This window comes from Octopus bimaculoides, chromosome 8, assembly GCF_046866305.1.
Source record: "Octopus bimaculoides isolate indiv1 chromosome 8, ASM4686630v1, whole genome shotgun sequence".
Taxonomy (NCBI): Eukaryota; Metazoa; Mollusca; class Cephalopoda; order Octopoda; family Octopodidae; genus Octopus; species Octopus bimaculoides.
Window position 1 is genome coordinate 60,088,095 of NC_142935.1, and position 18,901 is coordinate 60,106,995.

Sequence of the window (18,901 nt, forward strand, 5' to 3'; positions counted from 1 at the left end):
TATCGATGGAAAATATTTGTTAACAAAGTGTGCAAATGGTTCAAAATCAGTAGCGCAATTTCTTGAAATTTCCTTTTAAAAACACTTGGAAACATTTCCAAATTTCCTGCAGCTATGCGTTTCTTCCATATTATCAATTTCTTCTGAAAAGCATTTATTTTGTCAGTGGAAAACAAGATATTTTCGTTCTTGCCCTGCATATCATTGCTCAAGAGGTTTAGCTCATGAAATATATCGGCAATATGCTAACGTGGAACACCAATAGTCATCACCAAAACATCATAGAAAGTCTTTTAGGTTTCCTTTCAAACAAAAGGTCAATAACTCTTCTCTTAATTCGTAAAAACGAGACAATACTTTTCCCCTTGACAACCATTGTATTCCTGTGTGTTGGATTAAGGTGGAATTGTCTGCTTCCATACCTTTACAAAATTTCACAACTGTCGACATTTAAGTGGCCTCATCTTGATGTAATTAATTATTTTCACTACCATATCCAATGCAGATTTTAGTTCAGGTCCAAGAGTTTTAGCAACTAGTGCTTCTCTATGAATGAAACAATGAGTATGGATAATATTTGGATTTTGCTTTTGTGCGATTGGGACAAAGCCTTTAAGACATCCTGTCATTGCAGGGGCACCATCTGTACAAATACCAACACAGCTTTTCCAGTTCAATCGACAATACTCTAAATATGAATTCAAAACATCAAATACATCTTGTCCTTTCCTTGTTTCTGGCAACTCTTTGCAACACAGGAAGTCTTCTACAATAATTTCATCATAAGTAAAACGAACAAATATAAGGATTTGTGTTTTACCAGTGATATCTATATTCTCATCAACTTGAAGTGCAAACAACTTATGTTTCAGTATTTTTGACTTACTATTGCACTCAATGTCTCCTGACATGTCAGAAAGTGGAATTTTATTAGCTCTGAAACAACATTATCTCCAAGCATTATCTTCACTATTTCCTGGCATGCAGGTAAAATTACAGTTTCAGCGATGGTATGAGATTTAATTTTTCTTGCAACTATCTCCGCCACAGCATAACTTGCTTCTTGTCCTTTGTCACTCAACTTGAACTTTTGGCAAACATAAAAACTTGCCTTTTATTAAATGCCAATTCTCTTTTAAAATATTGTTCATTTTTGCCTGACAACTCTGGATGTTTAGTTGTTAAGTGTCCTTTCAGTTTGGCTGGTGCCATAGCACTATTAACCAGCTTCTCCCCACAAACAGTACACAAAGGTGAAGGGCAGTCTGGTTTCCAGTTCAAGTAAATCCCAAAGCTATGTAGTTTTCACAATATTGACGAACTTTTAGTTGCAGGTTAATTCCCTCATTTCTTGGTAATTTCGACGAGGCAGCATCATTGGCAGTGGCTGCGGCTTCAACAGACTGCCTTCAGACCCTGCGTCTCTTCATCTGCATCTAACTTACGTTTTTTCAGAAATCTATCCATACTTGTAAGGCTGTAAGCAGAATTGTATATATATAAAAGTAAACCTAATAGAGGTAGGACAAAATTTAAAGTGTAGCGAGTTTAATGATGTAAAATTTAGCTTTTTTATTAATGTTTTTTTTTTAGTAATAGGTATTTGATTATATTTAAACAATATGCATATAATAAAAAAAATAGATTTTCGGATTTGAATTTAAAATGTCGTTTATTTGTTTATTGTTCTAATTTAGAAATTTGTAAGGAATTAATAATTATGCATATTTATATATCTTATAATTTAGTATAAGTTTCCCTATTTCTTTTTTTGTTTTCTACATATGTAATTCAACTCTCGAATTTTTTAAACTTAAAATTTGACCAAATATTAATAGACGTCATACAAGAAAAAACATTTTTTCAAAACTCCTTTTAAAAAGCTAAAGATCTTTTAAAAGGCGGATTAACAACAACACCTAAATGGCTTATGCAGTTAAAATATTTCTTCCGAATATAGTCACTCGTATTTTACAAAAGAAGACCAAACCATCATCTAAGCTGGCATGCAACTTGTAGATCAAGCTCATCTATGCTGGCGTGTAACTCGTAGTTGTACACGTCGTAGGCCTACATATACACACTAAGGATCAGGGTCATCCGCAGTGGCGTGCAACTCGTAGATCTACACGTAGGCCTAACATGTACATACATATCTGCACCGGAGAATTAAAAATTACTGTCGATTTACTGTATTGGCGGAACCCTAAGGTTCCGCAGGATCTTGGTTAAAAACCACTGATATATATATATATATATATATATATATATATATATACTCTTTTACCTGATTCAGTCATTTGACTGCGGCCATGCTGGAGCACCACCGTTAGTCGAGCAAATCTCCCCAGGACTTATTCCTTGTAAGCCTGGTACTTATTCTATCGGTCTATTTTGCCGAACCGCTAGGTTTACGGGGACGTAAACACACCAGCATCGGTTGTCATGCGATGTTGGGGGGACAAACACACACACACAAACACACACACACACATATATATATATACATATACATATATGACGGGCTTCTTTCAGTTTCCGTCTACCAAATCCACTCACGAGGCTTTGGTCGGCCCGAGGCTATAGTAGAAGAAGACACTTGCCCAAGGTACCACGCGGTGGGACTGAACCCAAAACCATGTGGTTGGTAAGCAAGGTACTTACCACACAGCCACTCCTGCGCCTAAGTATATATATATATATATATATATATCCTAGAAGGGGATATAGCAATTTGATGAAATAGAAGGGGATATAGCAATTTGACGATATAGGAGGGGATATAGCATTTGATGAAATAGAAGGGGATATAGATAGAAGGGGATAGAGCATTTGACGAAATAGAAGGGGATATAGCTTTTGACGAAATAGAAGGGGATATAGCACCATACAACGTGGAAGACAACTGGCGGTTTCTACGGGACAACCTGTTGAGAACCACCGACCAGATCTGTGGCTGGTGTCAAGTCCTCTCCCGACCCAAAGTAACGTGGTGGTGGAGCAATGTGGTCGACAGGGCTATTAGACAAAAGAATAAAGGCTCGGAAGGACTGGAAAAACGGAGGTAACAGGGAATTGTATCAGACTGCTAGAAGGGAAGCTAGGAGACAGGTTTATTTAGTCAGAGGGGAAGCAGATAAGAAAAAGTTTGCCAATGTTCTGCGAAGTGAGGACCAAAGACTTGAAGTATTTTGTGTTGCAGGAGAGAATCGTGATGTCGTGGGAGAGAAATGTGTTCGCATGGCTGATGGTACACTTGCACTAAACGAGGCTGCAAAGAAAGAGGTTTGGAGACGCCACTACGAAAGATTGCTCAATAAAGAGAATGAATGGGAGAAAGAGAGTCTGCCGAATGTCGTCCCAACAGAGGGACCAGATATCCGAATTGACAGTACCATGGTAGATAAAGCAATTAAGAGTATGAAGATAGAGAAGGCCCCCGGCCCATCAGGAATCACTGTAGAAATGCTCAAAATATCAGGTAGTGTCGGCTATAGCCTAGTCACCCGTATTGTTAACCAGGTGATACACGAAGGAGTCATACCCAATGACTGATGTAGCAGCACCATAGTCAACTGTAACAAAGGTAAAGGTGACGCTTTAGATACAAATAATTGCAGAGGTATAAAGTTGTTAGATCAGGTAATGAAAGTCACGGAGAGGGTCATAGCCCAACTAATTAGGGAGCGAGTCAGTTTAGATGAGATGCAGTTTGGGTTTGTGCCATGGAAAAGCACCACTGATGCTATATTTCCGGTAAGACAGCTGCAGGAGAAATACCTAGTCAAGGATAAACCTCTGTACCTGGCTTTCGTTGACATGGAGAAAGCCTTTAACAGGGTCCCCTGATCCCTTATCTGGTGGTCAATGAGGAAACTAGGGATAGAAGAATGGTTAGTGAGAGCTGTGCGAGCCATGTACAGAGACTCTGTCAGTAAGGTGAGGGTTGGCAATGAGTACAGTGAAGAATTCCGGGTAGAGGTAGGGGTCCACCAAGTTTCTGTCCTCAGCCCCCTCCTATTTATCATAGTCCTCCAGGCGATAACAGAGGAATTCAAGACAGGATGCCCCTAGGAGCTCCTCTATGCTGACGATCTTGGACTAATTGCCGAGTCACTATCAGAACTAGAGGAGAAGTTTCAGGTGTGGAGGCAGGGACTAGAATCGAAGGGCCTTAGAGTCAACCTAGCTAAAACCAAAGTCCTAATAAGTAGAAAGGTAGACAAAACGCTAACCACTTCAAGTAGATGGCCCTGCTCGATTTGTAGAAAAGGTGTAGGTAGAGACTCTATAAGATGTACCCAGTGCAAGCTATGGACATATAAGAGGTGCAGCAATATCAAAGGCAGGTTAACTAGGAAGTTAGTTTTAATATGTGGCAGATGTTCAGGTGCAATAAACACTGTTAATATGCAGAAAACAACTTCTGTCGCATTCCAGGGAGAAAAACTAGAGGTAGTTGATAGCTTCCGCTATCTGGATGGCCAAGTTCGTAATGGGGGTGGGTGCGCTGAAAGTGTAGCTGCTAGAATAAAAATAGCCTGGGCAAAGTACAGAGACCTCTTATCTCTGCTGGCGACAAAGGGCCTCTCACTCAGAGTAAAAGGCAGACTGTATGACGCATGTGTACGAACAGCCATGCTACATGGCAGTGAAACATGGACTGTGACTGCTGAGGACATGCGTAAGCTCACAAGGAATGAAGCCAGTATGCTTCGATGGATGAGTTATGTCAGTGTGCATACCCAACAGAGCGTAAGTATCTTGAGAGAAAATTTGAACATAAGAAGCATCAGTTGTGGTATGCAAGAGAGACGATTGCGCTGGTATGGACATGTGGTGAGAATGGATGAGGATAGCTGCATGAAAAACTGCCACACCCTAGCGGTTAAGAGAACCCGTGGAAGAGGCAGGCCTAGGAAGACCTGGGATGAGGTGGTGAAGCACGACATCCGAACATTAGGCCTCACCGAGGCAATGACTTGTGACCGTGACCTTTGGAAATATGCTGTGCGTGAGAAGACCCGGCAAGCCAAGTCAGACCAAAATCCAAGGCCTCTGCCAGGGATGTAGCCAGCCCACTTACGCGTAACATTCCTTCATTGGACACTAAACTCCACTTGCGAAAACATGGTGAGGCAAGTGAAATCGAAATCGAACTAAATTTGTAGGAACACTAAACTCGGCTTGCGAAGACCTGTTGGGGCGAGCGAAAGCGAAATGGTAATGGCGCCTGTACCAGTGGAGCACAAAGAGTACCGTCCAAGTACGATCGTTGCCAGAGCAGCTGTCTGGCTTCCGTGCCAGTGGCACGTAAATAGCACCAGCGTGATCGCTACCAACGTCGCCTTCCTGGCACTGGTGCCAGTGGCACGTGAAAAAACATTCGAGCGAGATCGTTGCCAGTGCCGATGGACTGGCTCCTGTGCAATTGTCACGTAAAATACACCATTTCGAGCGTGGCCGTCGCTAGTACCCGCCTGACTGGCCCTCGTGCCGGTGGCACGTCGAAGCACCCACTACACTCTCGGAGTGGTTGGAGTTAGGAAGGGCATCCAGCTGTAGAAATTCTGCTAAATCAGATTGGAGCGTGGTGTCACCTCCTGGTCTACCAGTCCTCAGTCAAATCGTCCAACCCATGCTAGTATCGAAAGCAGACGTTAAAACGATGATGATGATGATGATGATGATGATATATATATATATACTTTTATCCGTTTCAGCCATGCATATTCTCTTTACACACACACACACACACACGCACGCACACACACACACATGTATACACACACACACACACACACAATGCGCGCACACACACACACACACACACACACACACACACACACATTTTCGATAGTCACGGAAAACTTTCCTGCCAAGCAGGTTCAGTTTCAGAGACTCCAAAGGCCCAACAGAAAATTTACATACTTTGAGAAGTAACAGAAAATACAACTCACGAGCGCAATAAGCATGCCCACTCGCAAGCAATTGCCGATCCCTTACACGTCGTCTAACGACGGAAATGTCCGTAATATGCATATATATATATCACGTTATTAAAAATGAAATGTCGGAATTTAAACTGAAAGTTTATCTTACTTTATCTCGGCAAAAAGCCGTTAATTAAAGTATGCACCTAAATTATCAACACAATTTTGCCATTTTATCGGTAGCTTATTTATGGCGTCAACGAAAATTTCTGGAGAGCAAGAGGTAATGAAATCATGAGAGACTGTTTTATTTTCTCCAAAATTGAAGTCCTTTACTTGCAAAAAGTTTTCTAATGCCTGGAAAACGTGATAGTCAGTTGATGCAAGTTCCAGTTAACATGGTGGACGACATAATACTTTGAAGTTCAGTTCCTGTAACTTGACTAGCGTTTTTTGTGCAACATATGATTGAGTATTGTTTTGCAAGAGAAATGGCCTATCTCTATTGACCAATCTCGGTTGTTTAATTGCAAGTTCACTCATCATTTCATCCAATTGGTTCATGTATACATCCGCTGTAATTGACATACCAGGTCTCATGAAGCTGTAGTGGATGACAACAGCGCTAGTCGACCAAAGAGACACCATTAGCGTTTTTCGGTGAATATTCTTTCTTAGATTGTGTTTTGGCACTTCATCTCTATCTAACCACCGTTCAGAATGCTTGTTATTATTGAAAAGAATCCTTTTTTCCTCACACGTAACAATTCGATGCAAAAATCTTTCGCTTTTTTACCTCGACAGCAAAGAAAATCAAGTTACTAATTCAGTTCTCAATCAAATTGAAAGCCGTTAGAATTTGTGAAGAGTACAGGTTCCTAGCTACATTTGGCATTAAAAATTTGTGATTGTGTCTAGTAGAAAAAAGTTTACTTCAAAATTTGTAGCAACGTTATAGGAGAGTAAGTAATGGCACCGAGTTGTTTAGATCTAAATAACTTTTTTTGACAACTCTTCAACCGTGGTATCTGGGAATCATATGCAATTCTTCGGTTTTAAGGGATGTCGAGGCATTTTCTTTGGCCAGTTGTTCGTTTGAAAACTTCACCTCTACTGTGCCAAAGCTTTTACCACGTGCGATATACGATTTTATGGTCCAAACAGGTCTCAGGAACTTTTCGACTTGATCCTATGTGGCTCTTTCTATCTTGCTCAATTCCATTGACATACATCTTTATACACACACACACACACACACACACACACACACACACACACACACACATACATATACACACACACACACACACACATATATATAAATATATATATATATATATATATATATATATATATATATATATATATATATACATACCGTGTGTAACTGCAAAGCTGTCGCGCTCACAAGTCCTTAACATTGAACTACGTTAGTACTTGAATAATATTCTTAAGGCCGCAACATACCCAACCCACACGCAGTATATTCACAGCTTTGTTGCTAATTTAGTTCTCATCCAAATTGAAAACTATTAGAATTTTTGAAGAGTACAAGTCCCTAACTACATTTTTCATAAATAATTGAGATTGGGTCTAGTAGAAAAAAGTTTACTTCAAAATTTGTACCAACGGTATAAGAGGGTAAGTAACGGCACCAACTTGTTTAGATCTAAACAACTTATTTTATTTATTTTAAAAGCAAAATATATTTATCTTAGCTTCAATGATAGACTAGAACATGAGAAATTTCATAGTTTTGATCCCATGCAACGAAGCTTTGTATCAATTAAGTTGTGAGGTAAAATATGAAGAAAAACATAAGTAAGACAAAAAATGGATTTAAGTATAATTAACTTGTTTTTTATTTTAAATACAAACTATATTCTAATTTAGCTTAACTGATAGAGCTCAATTCGAGGAATTTCATGATATCAATCCCATGCAATAAAGGTATGATTGATTGTTTCTGAAATTTGAAGGTGATAATGTAGTTCTATACTTTTATATGAATATAGTTCTATAAGGGGACATATAATATATGTCAGCGGCATTATTGAGATGAGGAAAAAATTATCAAGTAAAAAATGTCTTGTTCTGTACTTTGCCAGATATAATAACATCTCTTGAACTTTTCCAAGTGTAATAACTTGTCCTGTACTTATCCAGGTTTATAATCTTAAGACTATTATTGCTCTTGCTCGCATTTTTCCATGTAAAATATACCTGGGCTACCAACAATATTTTCACGCTCACAAATTCTTTAAACTACTCAAAACCAATAATCTAATCGATGTGCTACTTTCCATGGTTTCCAGATAAGACGTCCGGCCATAGTAACACCAATGTTTGTAAGAAAAAGTGAAACATCCATTGAGATATTTATCTAGAAAGAGAACAAGCTGAAATCGTTTTGTTGCAGCCTCAGCTTTCCCAACTGAGTAATGTTGAAAAGGCTAAGGCCATCGAGGTTTTCGGTATTTGTACCAGCTTCAAAATCTATTCAAGAATCACCAAGAGAATTTTGAATAAGTTTAAGAAGAAAACAATAAATCATAATCGCAATATGAATCAGCATTTCAATCATCAGCGGATGAAATCAATCACAAGAGGTCTAACTCAATCGCTAAGGCACTGGGCATGTGGATGTAGCAGAGAAATATCAGCTATCGTAATTCAAAGTGTGATGATAGAAGACCTGAAAATGAAATCGTATGTGAGATCTGCGTGGAAGCTTGTTACTTCTGGACAAAAGATTAGAAGGCTGGAGAGGGCGAAAAAACATATTGACACAGAACCAGGACAGTTCTCTGACACAAATCAGAAAAATGTCATACAAGATTAGCATACACACAGATATGAGAGATGCATTCAGTGTTCAGAATCTCACAGAAGGGTCAAATATGTTAATTTCATGTGAAACACGCCTGCCAAAAATAGGATTGTAACCTGCTTGGGTTCTAATGACAAGAAGATGCCATTTATCATGTTTGAGAAGAGTGAATGTCTGTGAGACGTTTGTCATGGTCAAGTTTTAAAATATGTAAAGTCCTGGATTTTTATTGAATATCCTGAAGCAAGAGACAAACGAAGGAATCCACAATAAGATTGCTATGGACTTCAAATTTATATTCCAGCAAAGTGGAGTTCCTTGTCACACAAGTGCAGGGGCTCGAAAAATTCTCAGGGATTAGTTTGGGAACACGTTTGGGATAAGGACTCCTCATCACCTGATTTGAACCCATAAGACTTTAGCAACTGTAATGAACTGACCAGAAAATATTTTGTGACCACAGCAACCTGCTAGACGTCAAAAACTCCATCTTTACGACGTGGGAGGAGGACATTGATGAATAATTGATTAAGAATTCTTGTGGTGAAATCAGGAAGATGGTTGAGGAAGTCATTGCCAAAAGAGGAACAACTCTTGATGCATAAGTATTAGGATTTCACCCAGGCGTGTCTCTGGAAGATCCAAATAAATCTTTAAACTTAGATTCGAACTTTGTTCCAATCGTTAATGAGCTCTCAATCTTGAGCTATATTTAATTATTTACGAAAATATCATATCACTTTCATTCATGATCAGCTCCATTACGATTCTCCTGGTGAGCCTCAAGATTAGTGAACATTTTATTACGATTCTCCTGGTGAGCCTCAAGATTAGTGAACATTTTATTTTTTGCTTCAGTTCAATAATTTTTTGTAGTGTCCAATAACGATAGTAAAACCATTGTTAATTCCATTAAGTTATTGTTAAGCATTCATAACATTGAAAGGTTCTAATTTGAATCTGACATTTGGAAAATTTTGCAGATAAATCCGGTATACTCACCAAAGACCGGCACACTGCAGGCAATAATCCATCATGTGTGTCCTAATTAGAAATGAGCCAGCAAAAAACGCAACATGGTGCAATACTTACATTGCCCGATCTACGATGATAATATATGCCTGCGGTCTTAGGTTGTGCATATAATTATATACAGAAATGTAATGCATCGAAATTACCATCGTACAAGTGTACATACATGTTAAAGTATTTCTGTCTGTCTGTCTCTCCCCTCTCTCCCTATCTCTGCTCTCTCGGAATATATATATATATATATATATATATATATATATATATATATATATACAATTAAACCTTGGGAGAGGCATTATACATCCAACCACGTGCTTTCACATACCAACTTTCTCACCTATATATATATACATATATCTATGTATATATATGTATGCGTATATACATATATATATATATATATATGTGTGTGAGTGCATATATATATATATATATATATATATACATGCACTCACACACACACATATATATATATATGTATATATGCATACATATATATACATAGATATATGTATATATATATAGGTGAGAAAGTTGGTATGTGAAAGCACGTGGTTGGATGTATAAAAGATAAACAAGAGTGAAGACGTGTTACAATACAGGTAGAGAAATTTGAAAAGAGAATACGAAACCGGTTATTTCTCCAAATACAATGTTTCTATACTCAAAATTTTCTAACATTTTTCTAACATAACGATTTAAATATATACTTTAACCATGTAACACAAGCCTTCTGTAGTTTTTTCACTCTTGTTTATCTTATATATATATACACGCATACACACACACACACACACACACACACACACACACACACACACACACACACACACACACACACACACATATAAATATATATACATACATACATGTTCTCTGTGAAAATGTAGTTTTGCACGGTCAAAGTTTGAAAGAAGTCGAACGATTGCGACCGAAAATTGTTTTAATGTTTACAAATTTTGTTTTGGAATGATTAGGGTGTTGCACTAAAACAAAAGCGTGGAGGGTGGCGAAAGAAAGCGTAACACCTGTTTTTAGGCCCTAACTGAGCGTGCCGTTTGCAGCGTTAGACCACGTGAATAATGATCTGGAAAGACTAGAAAGTCTAGAAATAATAAAAAAAGTTGACCATTCAGACTGGGAAGCACGATAAAGGAAAAACACAAGTGCTCGCGCGGACTTTTCGATTGAATTAAATAACTGTTTAGCCGAACACAATTACCCATTACCAATCGCAGAAGAAGTGTTCTCAAGATTAAATGAAATGTTCACAAGATTAAACGAAGGACACGACGTTAGCAGAAGAAAAATGTAAATTTTTGGATGACAAAAGACATCAAATATCTGGATCAAGTAATTGGCGAAGGAATGCAAAATAAGGTACTGAAAAAAGACACAGAAACTTATTAAAAATGAGATTCATAGAAAATGAAGCAGGTAGATGCGAAGAACTCATGGAATGGCGATATGACACACTCTAGGTCCCAACACAGTCACAAGTCGTTGAGCCCACGGGAACAAGTGGAGGAAAAAGGAAGAAGCAAATGAGTTCCAACAATCAAACGCCAAAAAGTCAAAATATCAAGTTAGAAAAAAAAGACAAAGAAAAAAGGCTATAAGAAGAGGAGGGATGAATAAAGTAAAATAAAATTGCTTGTATCGCAAAGAAAAAACTAAAAGAGATGTTGTAGTGAAATGGTACACTATTTCCGTCGTGGCAAAGTGGTATGAATGGCCACTATAAATCAGAGGCAGTAGAAGTCGAGGTCAGTCAGTAGTAGTAGAGTCGTTATACAAATTTCTTAGTTGGAGGCAGCGTCAGTTACGTGATATATACGAGGTCGAGTTACCGTCAACGTAGACATTTCAAACTCACTGTCTTGCAGAGTTATCAGCGATAGTAGGATAGACTAGTCAAAGATGATCAGACGTGGATTACCGCCACAGCATAACTATATTATAACAGATAGATAGACAGGTAAATAGACAGACAGATAGGGAGATAGATAAATAGATAGATAGAGAGAAAGGTTTCTTTATAATATCATGCGGTCAATTCATTTATATTTCATTACAATGTATTTCTTTCTTTTTTCTTCTCATTGTATACCTATCAACAAAGGCTGGTGACCTTTCAAGATGTCAGTTTTAGGAAGTATGATGGGAAAGATAAGGAAAGTGGGAAGGGAGCTGTCGCCACTGAAAAACTACAAAAATGAGTTCAAACTTCAAAATGCTATGAAAGTGCATATTCCACTACACTTGTATAGTCAAGTACCATATTCTGTGTAATTCAATGTTTTGCATGAATAAACATTAAAGATTAGTACAATACATCCAGAACCACGCTAATACCTTAAGAATAAAATTAGGGATTTCTCAGTTTTCTGTGAATCGATTTTGATGAAAGCTGGTTTGCACACTATCGCAACAGATTTCCTGTTTTCATTTTTCTGTGTAAGGTCCTTTCTTTTTATTTCAGATTCTCCAGTTTTTGCGTGAACCACAATAATAGCTTTTCTCTTCTCTAAGAACAATGGAACGTGGAAAAGGCCTTAACGATGAAGAAAAGTCTGTCATCATCAAGGAAAGTGCTAATGACATATTTCTTTATGTCATTGTGAAGAAGTTAGGTTTTCATGTGGACATGGTTAGACGATTCCTTCGCCAAGGAAGAAACGATCTGATTGTGGGACGTCCAAGACTGTGATTGCTAGGGATTTAAGGAATATTGACTGCAGGTTACGTGGTAAACCTGGACAAACAAGTGAAGCCATTTTCCCCACTTCTGGACTTCCTCATGTACCGAAGACCACAGAAAATCGCATCCCTGGTAACTAGCTTCCGTGCAACAACCCCTGAAACTGCTCCGTCACAGGAGTTTGAGGCTTCACTGGACTCAAAAGTAAATGGCGTTAGATATGAGTTTTTATTCTGTTCACTAACGAGACTAGGGTGACTCTTAACGAACCTCACGATAGGGCAAATCGTTGGGTCTATTTTGGAGATGAACGGCACCGACGTTTACAATACCAACAACAACGTGAACGAATTATGTTGTGGGCTGGTATCATTGGGGGCAGACTTCTTGGCCCAGTCAGGATGTCTAAAGAGGTAAAATTGACCGCAGTCGTCTACTGCAATCTCCTGAAGGAGATCTTGGATTAGTGGCTAGATGACATACTGCTGCCACTTCTAAGAATCTTGTATATTTTGTACTAATATGTATATTGTATATTTAGCTGGAACCCACTCTGTAGGGTATAAATTACATAATAAAACAGGGCCTGCTTAAATATATTTTTGAGTACCTTTTATCATTTTGTAGGATTTTTTCCCTTTTTCTTGCTTACTTGGATAAAATAATTCAAAAGAAATCTTTTCCTCGTATCACTTTTCCTCGTAGTTACATTAGATATCTTTCTTAATCAGTGGTAAAATGGTTATAGTATACTTTCTCGGGTATATTTAACTTCTATAAGAACAACGATTGTCATAATTTCAATGTTTTATATATATATATATATATATATATATATATATATTGAAATTTCAATTGAAATTGAACTATTATAGCATATTTTTGATCTCTCACCTTAATGTATGATCTTCCTGTGAAAACTAAAATTTTAACTTTATCCATGGATGGTATATGGTTTTACTTTAAATTATTTTCATATCATATTTGCTATTGCTGTTAGTTTAGTGTGTATCTTACTTAACTTTAATGTATAGGATGTTTTGAAATTTCTTAATAGTTTTTAATAGTTTTAAAACCTTTAAAAATTTTATTTGATGCCTGACCCTAAAGGATTCATGTTATTCCATTGTTGTTGTAGTATTATTATTGTTATTTTATGGGTGACTTAAATAAATTTAATCGTTGATCCACTATTATTTCGTACTTAGCCCATGTTAGTGAAAACAAGTTCCTGATGATTTAAGATAGCTTGATCTAATTAAGTTAGTACATAAGTATCATGTTCTCTGTTAATAGTTTAGTTCACCATTATATTCTATGTTAATTCCAATCATTCATTTTATCAGTTTCTTAAACCTTCATGAGTCCATCATTATCAACCATGTTAATCCTATGTATCAATTTTTTACATTAGTTATATAATAAATTTTATCTCTTATGTGTCCTTTAAATGATATTAGATATATAAGATTAATTTAAAAAATTTTAGCCCAACATATAAAAAAAATTAAATTTCACATCTTATATATGGTTCCTTATATTGGTGTAAATAAGTCTAAATGTACTTTACCGTAGCATTTTAAATTAATACCACCTCATGGTTTTTGCATACTGCATTAATTGATTATTTACATGACTATACACTATTTTTTAAAATTTCATTATTAATTTATAATTAGTTTTTATTTATTCACATATTAATTAAGCAAATATTGGTATCGCAAGTATTTCAAACTTAACATATGTAAAACAATACTGATACATTATTCTGATTAATGAAAACTATGAATAAAGATTTACTGTATCTGTACACAATATAGCAACTTTATTTTATATCATTTTGACCTACGTGCCTTATGTTAAAACTTCCCCTGCTCCATTATAAACTGGTCTGCTAGTAGAGAACCCCCCCCCCCCCCACTTAAAGTAATTTGTCACTAAACCCAAAGAAATTTTATAACCATATCATCCGTGTATACTGTCTATATTGTTTACCCCTTTCCCTTTCCCAATAAAGAAAATGCTAGTGCCCTCTTAAGCTTTGAATCACTAGGTCTGATAAGATGATCCATAAATCAGAAACTAAAAAACAATTAAAATCAGTGACAGTTAAAAATCTGCTTAGAATTATTTACTAGCCTTTATGATCTGGCTAAGTCAAAATGTTTTTTTGTATTCTTCCTTTCTACTTGGAGAATTTAAATGTAGTTACAAAAATATGTCCTTCTGTTGAAATGAAATTTCAGTAAATTTCAATATGTTTGTGCAGCTGAGGATTGCTCTACATTTTACATTTGATGTAATGTTCACATTGCTTAAATAAATGGAGTCGCATGAAACGATCGTACTGCATTAACTTTGGATATCCTTGTTGCTTTTGATTTTAATCACCTTATTTTGGAATTGTATTGATATTACCGTACTTAATTCTGGTGCCTAAACGTAAGTCAATCTCTCTCTATATATATGGATGATCATTTATTGTGATGCATATCACGTTATTAACGTTGGAGCCACATTATTCTGAAACAACAGTAACTGTACTCTTGATAGATACTCGCACGTCGGCAAAAGGAATTGTTTTTTTTTCCAACAATGTAATTTTCCTTGCAGTTGGGGTAAGTAATGCAGCATATGAGATTTTGCGTCTTACAGTTCACATCTGCATTTACTTTGAACGAGAATACGCCTTTGAAATTTACGTGGTAACCACTTTCTAAGCAATTAAAGTTGTTGTTGTCGTATGTTCCACATCTGTTATTACCTTATTCTTTACGGAGAATTCTAATGCATTGTCTGATGTAGATTTTAGTTTTGTGTGATTTTCTGGTTGGCGTCTACTGTTTCGTAAAAGGTTTTATCAATCGGATTTTTCAATGTGGGGCTTTGTAGAAGTATAGGCACGTTTGATTTTATGGTGTTTAAGTTTTTCCTTTGATGTCCTTAGCTGTGTGATGCTCAGTTTCATCGTCTTTTTAATTCCCTCGCTTATTAATTGTAAGTGGTATTTCTGTTTTGTTAGGAAGCCTTTGAGCCCGTTAAGTCGGATTTGACGTACTTTGGTATCAATCACAATAGTACAGATACGTCTTGCTGTGCTGTATGAGATGTTCCTTTTGATGTGTGAGGGATGGTGAGAGTAGAAATTCAAATATTGATGCGTGTCTGCTTTTTGCCAAGATATGTGTGTTGTGACTTGTGTATTTTTATGTGAATATCCAGGAATGGTAATTTATTGCAACTGGATTCTGTTGTGATTTTGATGGATGAGTAAAGTGTGTTGAGCATTAGCTTCATTTGATGTGTCCCAAAAGATAAAGCTATCATTGAGGAAGCGTTTCTACTTTTTAATGACGTATTTCTTTCAATCCTGATTAAATTCTCTCTCTATCTCCTCATAATGCTTTTCTGCCAAACATCCCATAACTAGGTTAGAATATGAGGGTGTAAATCACATCCCCATAACGGCTATGGGGCCATTAATCTATCGATATGTCTTATTACGGAATCTAACGCTGTTTTCTTCTAGTACCAGACGTGTGGCTTTGGTGATGAAGTCAGTTTTGAAGTGTTCATTTATACGTCCTCTCTGTTTCTCTATCTAGTATTAGTATTGTACTTTCTGGGACAGTAGGTGAAATATGCTGGAGAAAATCTATGCCGTCCTGTGTAGAGGTGGGTATTAATGGACATAAAAAGGTTTTAGAAGTATGTCCCCAAAACGACTCAGCTGTTGCGTTGGGGCCTGAGGTTCAGCAAGTATTGGTCTGAGTTTGAGGTCAATAAGTCTTAGTATGTTTGTGAATCGGTTCCTCTTCTCAGTTATGGCTCTCTGTATTTCAGAGCTTTTGAAGATTTTGGGTAAGCCGAAGAAATTTCTCCCTGTGGATGAATCTTGGTATTCAATAGTGTTTTGATTTTATTCATTATCGCTTGGTTTTTTTTCTTGTAATAGGTTTGCTCTATTAGAATTTCCAAAATTTATCTTTATAGCAGTCTTTGTCCGTGATCGTTATCGGCCTCTTTTAGAATGATTGAACTGTCTTTCTTCAGTGTTAGTAAGGCTTCTTTTCTCATTCACGAAGTTTTGATCGGGTACTTAGGGGAAATTTCAAATCGTGTCTCTATATGCCTCTAAATGTTTGTCATTCTCTTTGTAGGCATGAAGTTGGATTTATTTCTGACAATTCATATGTCATTTATATCCCCGTTGCCGATGAATTTTATAAGTTGGAGTGGCTATTAAAATGCCCAATATCAGCTTTTACTTCTATTAGATTAGGAGTGGATATAGGGGTAAATTTAAAAATGCAATGAGATTCATTTCATTTTTGTTTTCTGTTTGACAAAGTTTATGACCTTCGTGTCAACAATATGTTCTGTGTGCTCATTAAAATTTACTTTTGGGTTGGCTCTGGCGCGCGCGATTATGGTATTTTCTTCCTAAAAATGGAATTGTGCTACTGTGTTTCCATTTTGTATATATATATATATATGTTTATATATGTTTATAAATATACATGCCTATTTATAAATATATTTATGTTTGTATGTATATACATATGTTTGTATATAAGTATGTCTTTAGATTTGTTATAGAACAAACACTCAAATGCTTCCTTCATTTATTTAAAACAAAATTGACTAGTACTGTTTTTACATAAAACCCGCATTGTTCTATAACAAATCTAAAGACATACTTATATACAAACATATGTATATACATACAAACATAAATATATTTATAAATAGGCATATATATTTATAAACATATATAAACATATATATATTTTTGGCGCAGGAGTGGCTGTGTGGTAAGTAGCTTACTTACCAACCACATGGTTCTGGGTTCAGTCCCACTGCATGGCACCTTGGGCAAGTGTCTTCTACTATAGCCTCGGGCCGACCAAAGCCTTGTGAGTGGATTTGGTAGACGGAAACTGAAAGAAGCCCGTCGTATATATGTATATATATATATATATATATATATATATATATATATATATATATATATATATATATATATGTATGTGTCTGTGTGTTTGTGTTTCTCCCCCTAGCATTGCTTGACAACCGCTGCTGGTGTGTTTATGTCCCCGTAACTTAGCGGTTCGGCAAAAGAGACCGATAGGATAAGTACTAGGCTTACAAAGAATAAGTCCCGGGGTCGATTTGCTCGACTAAAGGTGGTGCTCCAGCATGGCCGCAGTCAAATGACTGAAACAAATAAAAGAGTAAAAGAGTATATTTGTATACAAACATATCGAGAAAAATCTTGTAAAATCACAAGACGAGACAGTCGTTTCACCTAGGTATGCACCACAACCAGTTCCATAGTAGCCCATCCGTGTGGGATCGGGCACAGATAGGGATGAACGACCGTTTACAGCAATAAAACTGTTCGAATATTTCATTTTCCGACTCTGTCACTTGTTACGCGCGCGCGTGCATACACACACAAAAGCAGACAGACAGACAGACAGATTTATATATATATATATATATATATATATATATATAAAATATATATAGTTTTAGGGAAAATAACCAATTTTCAAGAACTCATCGATGAAAATCCACTATCACATATAGAAAAATTAATAATTAAAAGCACAATAAATGAGTATAATATAAAGTAAAGTAAATATCATAAGATAAATATAATAAAAAGATTACACGTGTTTCATAACCAATTTTCAAATAGAAAAGAAATTTAAATCGATTAAAATCAATTGAAATTATCGAAAATAAGTTCTATTCAAAAATATAGCTACTCGTCAGATCGTAAGTAGAACAATAATTAGATATATATCTCAACCAACAATAAGTACCAAATGAATTAATATGAAATACTTATTATATAAAGATAGAAAAATTATTAAAAAAATATCATAATATCAAAATAATAACAATTCAATAATCATCCCTTCATCCATAATAATAACATGTATATTATATACAAAAAACATCTTACCTAAATTATCATTGTTTTAAATTATCATTGTTTTAAATACAAGTTGAACGAAGTTTAAGTTTAAAATAATAATGAAGATAAAATTAGTACATATTTAACCGGTGTAATAGTTAAAGCTATACTATTTAAAGCTAAAGACGTTTATTTAATTATGATTAAAGATCAATTGAATAATAGAAAAATACAAGATTATTTATTTCTACAAACGTATTCGATAATTTCAATTGATTTTAATCGATTTAAATTTCTTTTCTATTTGAAAATTGGTTATGAAACACGTGTAATCTTTTTATTATATTTATCTTATGATATTTACTTTACTTTATATTATACTCATTTATTGTGCTTTTAATTATTAATTTTTCTATATGTGATAGTGGATTTTCATCGATGAGTTCTTGAAAATTGGTTATTTTCCCTAAAACTATATA

At 35.8% G+C, this 18,901-nt stretch overlaps 1 protein-coding gene across 1 annotated transcript; it reads right to left on the minus strand.

Moving 5' to 3' along the window:
- Positions 1-434: 434 nt before the first annotated feature.
- Positions 435-911, minus strand: LOC149134421 (zinc finger BED domain-containing protein 5-like). Its single transcript, XM_089355909.1, has one exon. It carries the CDS (start codon positions 909-911, stop codon positions 435-437), a length of 477 nt encoding a protein of 158 aa, XP_089212035.1.
- Positions 912-18,901: the final 17,990 nt, after the last annotated feature.

Excerpts from the sequence above, each read along its gene's own strand:
- LOC149134421 (XM_089355909.1), bottom strand. The coding sequence starts at position 911 with ATGTCAGGAGACATTGAGTGCAATAGTAAGTCAAAAATACTGAAACAT.